The sequence below is a fragment of the Drosophila navojoa genome, chromosome 4, assembly GCF_054131105.1.
Source record: "Drosophila navojoa isolate 15081-1374.11 chromosome 4, UAZ_NAV_1.0, whole genome shotgun sequence".
In the NCBI taxonomy this organism is placed as follows: domain Eukaryota; kingdom Metazoa; phylum Arthropoda; class Insecta; order Diptera; family Drosophilidae; genus Drosophila; species Drosophila navojoa.
The window spans coordinates 11750440-11761349 of NC_142892.1; the positions used below are offsets into that span (position 1 = coordinate 11750440).

The 10910-nt window shown below is 43.5% G+C and overlaps 1 protein-coding gene across 1 annotated transcript; it reads right to left on the reverse strand.

Annotated features, from left to right (window-relative positions):
- Nucleotides 1-5041: 5041 nt before the first annotated feature.
- On the reverse strand, nucleotides 5042-8589 carry Ir64a (Ionotropic receptor 64a). The gene is made up of 8 exons (XM_018099295.2): nucleotides 7702-8589; nucleotides 7376-7632; nucleotides 6944-7100; nucleotides 5910-6875; nucleotides 5612-5852; nucleotides 5394-5556; nucleotides 5231-5333; nucleotides 5042-5174 (listed from the first exon to the last, which is right to left on the reverse strand). The coding sequence occupies exons 1-8, from the start codon at nucleotides 8245-8247 to the stop codon at nucleotides 5067-5069; spliced, it is 2541 nt and encodes an 846-aa protein (XP_017954784.1). The 5' UTR covers nucleotides 8248-8589; the 3' UTR covers nucleotides 5042-5066.
- Between the last annotated feature and the right edge of the window lie 2321 nt (nucleotides 8590-10910).

Sequence of the window (10910 nt, forward strand, 5' to 3'; positions counted from 1 at the left end):
CAGAGGTGCGGAGCCGAAAGCTGGTATTCAATTACAGTTTGTTTGAATGGGCAAATGAAGGACACCGGATGCTCAGCTATGAATGAGTATCCTAATATTGCTTACGCGCAACTCAAAAATGTTTACTACTTATAAATGATCTCCACAAATGGCCAGCATTTCAACTTATTGCCGCTACACAAGCGACAAAGATGACAAAACTTTGCCATTCGGCTTCATATCTGGACAATGCGCATCTATACAATGCCAGTTCAAAAGTCAGTAAACTCCTCGGAAAGCAAACTGTCGCAAAAATGAAAAGGAGTGTCTGGAAAGTAGCAATACCCTAGCATCACAAAGGCATTTGTGAGTGAGCTCTTAAGCAAATATTTACCTATCTCAATACCCTGTCATTTATAGGAAAATAAACTTTATCCCTAATAGAATTACTTTTAGCTGCAACTCTTTTGTTACGTTTAGCATACTCTCTGCTAGGGTATACCCAATATTTAACGCTGTCGAATGAAGCGCAAAAACTTTCGCGTTTATAAATCAAAAACTTTCAATTTTCTTTAGTTTTTTCCGGCTGCTCCTGCTGCTCCTGCTGCTGCATGGAAACTTCCGACGCCAATGGCTAGACGAGCAGCATTCAAATAAATAGTGAGTAAACTTTTCTTCCGTCATGGCAGCTCTAGATAAAAGTGAAACTTTCAACTTCAAACTAAACGCAAATTGATCGAATACACGCACAGAATACCATCAAAAGAGCCATTTAAAGAGCTCCATTATAAGCGAATTCCCATAGCAGAGGGAGTCCGTTTAAATTCTGTTCTGTATTTGCGTTAAGTTATCGTAGAAAAAATATCAATGTATCTAAATGTATTTGTGCATTAGGCAACAGTTGTACATTTCATTTACATAGTTTTGTGCAATTTTTTTGCACACCTGCGAGCTCTGATAAAAATATGAATAGTTGGCACAATGCCCAAAAGGCAGCCACAGAGCAAAAATAATAATAATAAATTATAGTTATGCGCGCGCGACAAAAAATATACTAAAATAAATTATTGCATTTAGGAAAAGTGCAAATGGTGGTTAAGTGACAAAAACGAATGTGCAAAAAGAGAGAACAAAAAATAGATACATATACATACATATATGCATATACATACTTACTTATACAAGGACTAAAATGTGCTTAAACTATTACAAACGCTCAATTATACATAATTGAGCCCACAGTATGAATTATTTATTACATTGTGTGCATGTGTGTATGTGTTTGTGTGTGTGTGTGTGTATTTGTGTCTGACTTAAATAGCAGACCTAAATATTAATAATGTCACACAGCGAGCAGCAGAAAGTTGAGCAGGACACATAATTGTTTTGGTAGCCTCATTAAGGGCCAAGATGTGTGTCCAGGCACAGCCAGAGCTGGCATTCATATGGTCGGAGCACAGCATGAGATTATTGCGATTATTCACTTAAACGGAAATTGCACACCAGCTAACAAACAGACACACACACGCACACACACTCACACACACTCACGTGTGTCCTTTAAAGCCTTCGGGAAATTATTATAGCATTTTATGCTCATATAAATCTATGCCAGCAATTCCTGTGGAATCTTGACGCCTGCTTCGCATCGTAATGAAGGCAGGAAACTATTTCAGGCAGATTTATCAGCAAGAAGTATTCTGAATAGCACAGTAAATAGACACGAGCGAAAATTTCTAGAGATAAGCTAAAAGGGTATATTGTTAGAGTATATAAGATTGTTCTCCAGCTGCCAGCTGCAAAATCTTTGTCTTTTCTCTGCAAAAAAAATCAATTGATTTAATTGTCAGTGAGTTTCATTAATATATTTATATACATATTTTAATGTTCTGTTACATTCGTAATTATTTTTAATTTAATTAAAAAGTCATTTACTTTCTGTTGCAGCGGAAAGTTATTCAAATTGATTTTAAATGAATTGTCTGTTCAGCACAAATTCAATTTAATACAAAGAAGAACAAAAAACAAAAAAATGCCAGAAAAGGGAAATACTTTATAAGCAGCAGCAAGTTTTCAGTAATTAGTTGGCTCAAATGAAATTGTAGTACCAGCCAGCCAGCCAGCCAGCCCTTCGCCCCCTCCCGCTACACCTGGCTTTTACGCTTTGGCTTTTCTCATGTGCAGCTGTCACTTTTAAAAAGTTGCCATCACCCTCAACAAAATTTGGCGCATAATTCGCAGCTCTGTATAAAATTTAATTAAGACGCTCGAAACTTTTTCACACTTTGACACAAGCCCCAAGCATATGCACTGGCCCAGCCACTGGCCCCCATAATGCTCTGGCTCCTCCAGTTGCCGTTGCCGCTGTCCCCAAGCTGCGCTCCGATCTTGACGGTCTCAGTCGGTTAGCTCCAGGGGCGTTAAGGCAACTACTTTACTTTGGCTTTGGCTTTGGCGAAACTTTCGCATTTGGCCAGACCGCTGCGTAGCTGCATAATATTGCAAACTGTGAACTGGCAACGGATAAAATTATGCGCCCTGCTGAGCGCTTTGTTAATTATGCTGCAGCCCCCGAGTAGCTGCAGCTTGCAACTTCTTACTGCTACTTCCTGCCATTGTTGTTAGCTTTCTTGGCAACCGCAAAAGTTTTGTTGCACAATTTGCGCTTAAACAAAGCCAAAACAATTTAATTGTCGCTGCGCCAGCAACCAGTTTCCTATCGCGTGCCAACACAGGGCAATCTTTATGGCGTATAGATTATGCAATCTGCAGACCCCAATCGAACCCTTGACACTTCCACCAGACAAACACAGCTCTAAGCCCCACAAAAAAAAGTTGAAAATGAAAATGAAAACGAACAAACAACAAAAATGCCCAACCAATCCGCAACAGTCGTTTGGCTGCAGCCAGAAGGCCAAATCCGACAACTTTTTATACGAATGCAATTGAATAAGCGGGATATCTGAGCTTTAATAGAAATGTGTACGTGTATGAGTGGGCCGTTCAGGGTATCCTCTAGTCGAGCTTATTGTCAACTGGAGTACTTTTACTTATTATTCCCAGGGCAAATTGAAATTGGGGTGAACAGATTAGATTTTTTCTCTTAAAATGTATGCAACAGGATGACAAAGACGTAGGGAAAACCGAAATACCAATAAGAATGTTTTTCTTTTTTTATAGCCGAATAATACTGCAAATGTTAATAAATATATCAACTAACAATAATTTTTTTAAATATTTAATTTATAATTTCTCATAAATTTACATAAATAAAACAATTTTCAACATGATAAAAAACCCAAAAAAATTAAATAAATAATTAAATGAAGGAAAAATTATATAAAATAAAATAAAATAGTCTAGTGCTGTACAACGAACGCTGTAATATAAGCGGGTCAGCTTTCACATCAAATTGCTATTGTAAGAGATCCATATTGCAAGGAGATAGCGGCAAGTCCATCCGAACAGCTTGATCATGCCACTCCAATCTCATAATACGAACATAAAGAAGGCTACTATCATCGGTCTATTAGTGAAGATGCTCATGAAAGGCACCTCATTTGCTGACAGCCAGACAGCAAAGAGAAGCACAATTAGCAGACTTTGAAGAGAAAAGAAAATGATAATGAGACACAGAGTATCAGCTAGTCAAGCAGCGCTGCCCTAAACACTCGAGCTTATTTTTTTCTAGCTTTTTAGTGGCAAACACGCGCGAATCTACAAACACACTCAGCCAGCCATGTTGTGTCTTTGCCGATAGCCAACTTTTTCCGGATGCCATCGATGTATTCCACGGCTCGCTAATGAGCAAGGACATTAAATAACATGGCAACAGCGGCTGCATTTGATGCACGTTTCTTGTACGGAACTGGACACGAGCCGCACACACACACACATACACACATACTCACATAGTGATAGCCACGAGCAAAACAAAGGCGATTTGTAATTGATTTGCTAGGCTTTGGCCAACGTTAATGTTTTAACAAGGACATTCTTGAGGTTTTCTATTACTGTTAGCACTTTGGAAAAGGAACTGGAACTTTGAGCTTGCTACACGCAGACTGCGAAATAGAATTCCTTTCAAATTTAAAAATGCCTAAGAGCGTCACTTTGGCAACGCGCCAAGGCGCACAAGACGTTGGTCTGGGCCCCAGAACTTTTTGCGCTGACAGAAAGCAGCCGCAGCAGCAGCAGCAGGAGCAGCAGGAGTAGGGGCAGGAGTAGGAACAGCAACCGCCCTGTTCTAGCTAAAAGGCACTAAAAAGGCAGAAAAATGTCTGCAAGGGGGTCGACTGGCTGCTGCCTGGCTGCTTGGCATGGGAAAATGTTACAACTACTGAAAACTTGTTATCTTAATGGATATTTTGTACTTCGTTTGTGGTTTAAATTGACTCACTCGGCCGACCAGAGCCAGCTCGCTTGCCTCCCGGCGCACATAGCGAAAAACTAGCGCAAAAGAAAGAAAACTCTTTTACCCTCTTGTTGCATTATTTGTTGAATATGTTTGCCTTTTCTCCTTTTTTTTTATAATCTTTTTCTTTCTTTCTGGCAATGAAGTTGTCAGCCTGTGAACTACATAAGTAAATTCAATATTTTAGTAGCATAGTTCTTATTAGATTTTAGAGTCTGCGTCGTTGAGCAAAGGCCAACTTAATTAAATTCCAGCTCAGGGTCACACGTCGTATACGCAATGATTGCTAATCCAACTCAAGCCACGCAAATGAAATGGAATCAATTAAACAATGGTAATTGGATTAGCACAAGAGCCTTGACGCCGTCTTGAATGTCAAACAGCGACACTGACTACCAAAATTTAATTATGTAAACTCACTTTGGGGGTATTTCAGGTATTTTCTATTGGAAAGTTCACTTAATTAAACTTTCGCTGCTTGACAAATACGTATATTTACGCAGAATCTAAAATCAACTCAACTTTGGCTGTAGCTAATTAAATGAAAACGCGAAAACGAAACCAAGGTGTGAACAAAACATATACTAAGCATACACACATACGCACATACATATATACATATATACTGCATGAGTTAAAGTTGATATTCGTCTGATTGCATTTCGCTTCACTCTCAACGTTTCCACTTCGCATAAAGTATCTCAATGCCCAGCACCAACAGAGCAATGCCATAGCTGAAGAGCAGTATTATCAGCGCCGAGCTTATGGTATCCATATCCACCTGAAAATTGAGATACCTTGAGAATTATACTAATTCCAACTTTGTTGGCGACCCACGTGCAAATCGGATGTCTCAATTTTCTTCACACAGGGCGGCTTCCTCGAGTGCCAGATATTGAACTGATAGGAAAAGATGCCCGTCTCTGTAACACGTCTCAGGCTGGCCAAAGTGAAATCGAATTTTAAAATATTTCGCCAAGATTTCAGCATGTTCACTTACCCGTACGATATAACCTTGCGCATGGGCGAATTCTTTTGGGTTATGCTGACTGTTTTCTGTGGGGCAAACATGCTGACCTCTGTCAGATCACAAATCTCACGCTCGTCAAATGTTTCGGCAATAATTTTATAGGCAGCCGCAACATCCACGTGAAAGGCAAAGCCTATGGGATAAGAAATTATTTGCATTCTATCTCTGGCACATGTGGCTCAGCTTACGTTCGTGCTTGACTCGGCGTAAGCCCGTATCCGGATCTAGCCAATTAGTCGCTGTGTTCTCCTTGGCATGTGCGCCAACCTCATGACTGTGCACAATGTCGCGAAATGATTTGGCATCAGTCCCAGGTGGCGGCGGCGCTGGCTCCTCCTCGCCGCCTGCGCCCCCTGCGTTCTCATTGCTGGATGGCACCTTGGTAATTTTCTTGGCATACAGCTCCATGGAAACGGGGTCTTTAGTGTTCTGTAAAGTATTTGCAAACAAGTATCAAGTATTGCTCTAGTTGTGCCCAATGCCTACCAAGAAGTAATCGCGATTGTATACAATATCCTCGACACCAACTTGCAGCGAGCTGTGCACCAAGTCGCTCAGGGTCTTGATAGTCTTTGGCTTCTCCATGAGCAGCGTGCCCACAATGCTGGCCGAGTAGAACTGATAGATGCAGAAAGAGAAGAGCAGACAGGTGATGACAATGGTGCGGCCCGAGGTGAAGCTGGTGGAGAAGCCCAAGCCCTGCTGGCAAATTATGCCCACAAAGAACAGCACGGACTCCAGCAGGAGACCCTCGCGTGTTGAGCTCTTGCTCAACGCCTGCCGCTTGCTGATGTAGTTGCAGAATCTCGCATAGCAGCGCTGTCGCAGCCCACCGACCACTGGCAGCAAATGCAACGAGGCGACTGAGACATCATCATTCTCCAAAGTAGCCATCTCCTGCTGCTGCTGCTCCTGCTGCTGCTGAGTATGATGATGGTGATGATAGTGATGCCGTGGAGCGCCGCCCTTCGGCTTGATGAGCGCTGCACCCTGCCGCGGCACCAGCTTCCACTCAATCGTCGTCAGTAGCCAGAGTATGCACACAGTGACAACACCACACACCAAGATCAATAGCCAAACATCGTTGCTGAATGGCTGCAGGAATACGATGCGATCCTTTTGTGTGTTGCGCGGATGGCGAAAAATGAAGCACGGCCGACTCGACCAGCTGCGGCCAGCTGCATCGATCCACTTGTGACGCTCCAGCCAATAGAAGATGGGCGCACCGCCAATGTCCGTCTCGTTGCGTATGAGCGCCCCAATCATGCCATCGAAACGGCCATTCTTCAGATAGCCCCAGGTGGAGGTGCGCGACAGCACAAACGTCCAGTTGAACATGTCCCGGACGGCCATCAGCAGATTGAAATTGAAGCGATTCATTGTATCGATATGGCCCGACACCGTGTGCGTTAGATAGTAGAGCAGCGTGCCCGTCATGTTTTTGTTGGTCACCTGTCGCAACGACAACGCTTTCAAGTGTTACTTCAGCCCTTTCCCCTCGCCCTCCCACAAACACCTACCACAACCATGCAACGCACTTGGGCATGCTGCATGTTGAGACGACGCAGCAGCGTCGATGTGGTGCGAAACCAGCTGTGCAGCTGCAGTCCGTCTGTCAACGTGAAGCTGCCAATTTCCGTGATGTTGACGTGTCCGCCGTAAGTGCGACCAGGGCTCCTACGAAATATTTACAAAAAAATAAATACCTTAGTTTAATGAATCTAAAAATATATTTCGTTTGCCTTCAAGTCTCATGCTTGAAATCAGTTCTTGTCTAAAATGGAAACATCCCAGTGCTATTCCAGTCAAAGGCATTCATAGCTACGCTCCAGCTGCAGCATCCACTTCTCGTTAACACTAACTGTCAATAGCAACAAGTCAATAGCAAATACAACTGACAGCTGTTCCTAACAGTGCCGGAGACAGACCCCCCAACCGCCTACATAACATACCAGATGTCGTACAGTGAATAGCTGGCGTCTTGGGGCGTTCGCTTAGCCAGAGTTAGCTCCGTGTTCATGTAGAAGTTCAGGGTCTCCATTAAGCTTTCAATGGGCTCTAGCTCATCCGTATCCGTGTCTGTGCTCGTATCCATCAGATGCAGCTGCTGCAGCTGTTGGGGCCGCATCACGCCCGCACTTACGTGCAGCGCATAATCCTCAATCAATAGCCAGTGATATTTATCGTTGTAGAGCATCTTGGCTGAAGCCTTGCAAATAGTTGCAGCTGAGCACTCAATATGCATAAGGACATGCTACCGCCTGTCCGTGCCACTTACCAGCTCCAGGAAACGACGACTTAGCATGCCACATGCCAAATCCACGGCCACAACTTGCCGCAGCGCCTCCACCCTCAACACGCTGTCCAACCAATCGGCACTGCTTGAAGCTGTGCCGAGAGCTGTGCCCGCTCTGCCTCCTCCTCCACCTCCTCCGCCCGCACCTGCCGGTCTGCCGCGCGGTATACCCCTGCCGCCTGACTTCCCCCTTGGCTGATGCAGCACATCCAGCATCACAATCCGCACAAAGGGCCTGCGCGGCACGTTGTCCCGATAGAGGCTACCAATCAGCTGCGCATTCTTGGCCTCGAATGCCGCGTAAAGTTGCTTCAGGTTGGCGCGAGTGGCGTGCACATTGCCCGTGTCATTGCTGGCGGGATTGCGGCAGGTGAAGTAAGTGAACCTCGGTATTTGTTTGTGCCCCACCACAAACTCCAACATCAGCCGGCTCTGCAGTCGCGCCGTCCTCTCCGCCGGCTCAAACTCAGCCAGCCGTACGCCAGCCACGAGACTGAGTAATAGCAAAACGATTGGGCAGCCAGCCATGTCTCCAAATGGCGCTTTGATGGCTGTGCCAGCGCTCTTATAAGAACTTCCGCCAACTGCTCAATTATGAATAAATGTCGCAGATATTGCGTGGAATGGCCCGAATTGTGTTGGTCGCCGTAAATCAGCCATTGGAATTTCACTTTTCTTGTCAGCTTGACACAATTATTATTCAATTTTCATCAATTAGCTTTCATAATTCAAAGGGCCAGACCCACGGCCACAGACATTTGCATTTACCCATAAATATGCATGTGAATGCCCATGTGAATGCGTATGAATATCTGTTCACTGGAAAATGCTGTCCATTGTAATCTCTCTGTGTGTGTGTGTGTGTGTGTGTGTGTGTGTGTGTGTGTGCTTCTGTGTTTTGTCCTTTGGGTATTCATTCGGTTTTGCAATGCGCCCATGTCACAAAAATTTTGACAGTTTGTCACTTTAATTGAATCTCTATCTCTCTCACAAAAGGTCCTCGAAAACTTTGCTTTACTTAAAAGTTAAATAGCTTTTGTTAAAGTTATGACAGCTAAAAATGTATAAACATTTACCAAACAAACCAAAAATAGTCTTTAATTAGAGTCTAAGGTCTATCTATTCCATTTCCTTTTCAAACATTTTTCTAGTTAAGCAATATTAAATATTTAATTTAAAGACAAACAAGTCTCTAATTGCTGACCTTAAAACATATTAGGCTTTATGATTTCTCGTGTTTCCTTTTAATATTTTGCTCTTGCCATTATTTAATTCCTTTCTTTTTTTTTTTTTTTTTTTGGTCTTTGCTCAGGTTTAAAGCAAGGCAATGGCCAAGGTCCTGGCCGCAAACTCATATTTCCTTATTATCTGCGCGGCTCCATCCTAATAGCAAAGAGCAAGGCAGGAAAAAAACTGAAATGGAATTATTAATGGCACTGTCCATTTGCTGCTAAGTGGCGCAAATTACATTTTTGTTTATTTTGCTGGAGGTTTAACGCTGTTGTCTTATTTTTTATTTATTTTTTTATTATTATTTTTTGTTTTTTTTTCTTAAACAAGTTGACTTTTTGGCCTTAAGGCGTTGTTGCTTCTGTTGACTGTCTCTCTTTCTCTATATATATATTTTTCTTTTAAATTTCGTAGAGTCTCAAAGCGTACTTTGTATGGCTTTTGGGTGTTCGCTGAAATCCTTAATTGTTCTTGGCAGCAAACGGAGCGCGAAGACTTTGCGTTTTTGCCGAGCGCGTCGAAGCGCATCGCTTTAATGGCTGCACAATGCTTCAATACCTTTTTGCCTGTTATTTATTAGCCCCTCCGTCACCCCCCTGCCCTCGTTCACATGTGAGGCACGAGAGCACACACCACACTGCGTATGTGTAATATTCGTGCTTGTAAGCGGATTTGAAGACTTTTGGAGCAAAACTACAAAGTTGAGCATAGCCCCGAAAAGTTTGAGGCAATAGCTCGAACGAGTCGTTGTTCATGCAATTAGAAAATGCTTGCATATGTATGAGGTCTGGTCTCCGCTTAGAGTTTGCTTTGCCCTTAAAGAGCAAGCACTTACAGCAACCAACTTTTGCTAAACTGTCACTAATGAGTGGTAAAGTGCACATTTGCAAGTGCAACGAGCAGTCAGCCGATAAAAAATGAAAATAAAAACACACAACACAAGCAAAATAAGAAGATGACAACAACAAATGACAAAAACTTGCCCAGCAAGAAAACTTTTTCATGAAAGCAGCTAGTTTTCATTCTATCTCTCTCTCTCTCGCTCCCTCTATCTGCCTGACGTGCTGTGGCAATTTGCGTGCCTGGCATATTGGCCCCATGAAGTGTCAACGGCAGTTGCAACTGTCGCCGCTTTTGGGCTTGCTTTATGAGGCCCCGTTACTGCGGCTAAAAGTCAGAGCCAAGTGCAGGAGTAAACCACAACAAAGGCGTGCAAAAGCGCAAACTGAACAAGCACAAGCTGAAAAGCAGCGGCACAAAGTGAACGAGTGGAGCCAGTTTTTTGTTCGGGGTGGCCACACGAGGGACTTGTTGGTGGCTAAAAGTGCCAAACGACATTTGCATGCAAATGATGCAGGCAGCCAAGTGGCAAGCAGCAAGTGGCCCAACTGCCCAGCAGAACGGACTCGCCCAATACGCGTAGGTACTGCAATTGCCCGGACGTGTAACGTGGCGCATTGGCCCCGGCCAGATGAACTTGCTTGGTGCTAATGAGATCAGCATGCAAATGCAACTGGGCGCTGCTGCTGTTGCTGCTGCCACTTGCCAAGACTAAGAGCTAAGAGCTGCACTCAATAAGCCAGGAAATTGCAATGAAAGCAAGCCATTACAGCTGCACATTATACAGTTATATTATAGCCGTAAGTGCCTTACAGCATTCATCAGCATCAGCCCAGCATAATATGACAAGCCGCATTAATCAGCTCACGGCTCACAGATCACGAACCACTTGAAACACGTAAATTTAAAAGGCCAAAAGAGCTCAGCTCCCTCTCTCTCTCTCTCTCTCTCTATCTCTTCCTCTCTGATGATGATTTCAATTTATGTTTCTTTTCTTTTTTTGTACTGAAATTTTCATTTTCATTTTCATTGCTTAACCTGACTGACTACACTCCGAACACGGCCAATGGTAATTTTTCCAGCTGAGCTGCTCCGACACGAAAGCAACTCAAGCCCGCAGC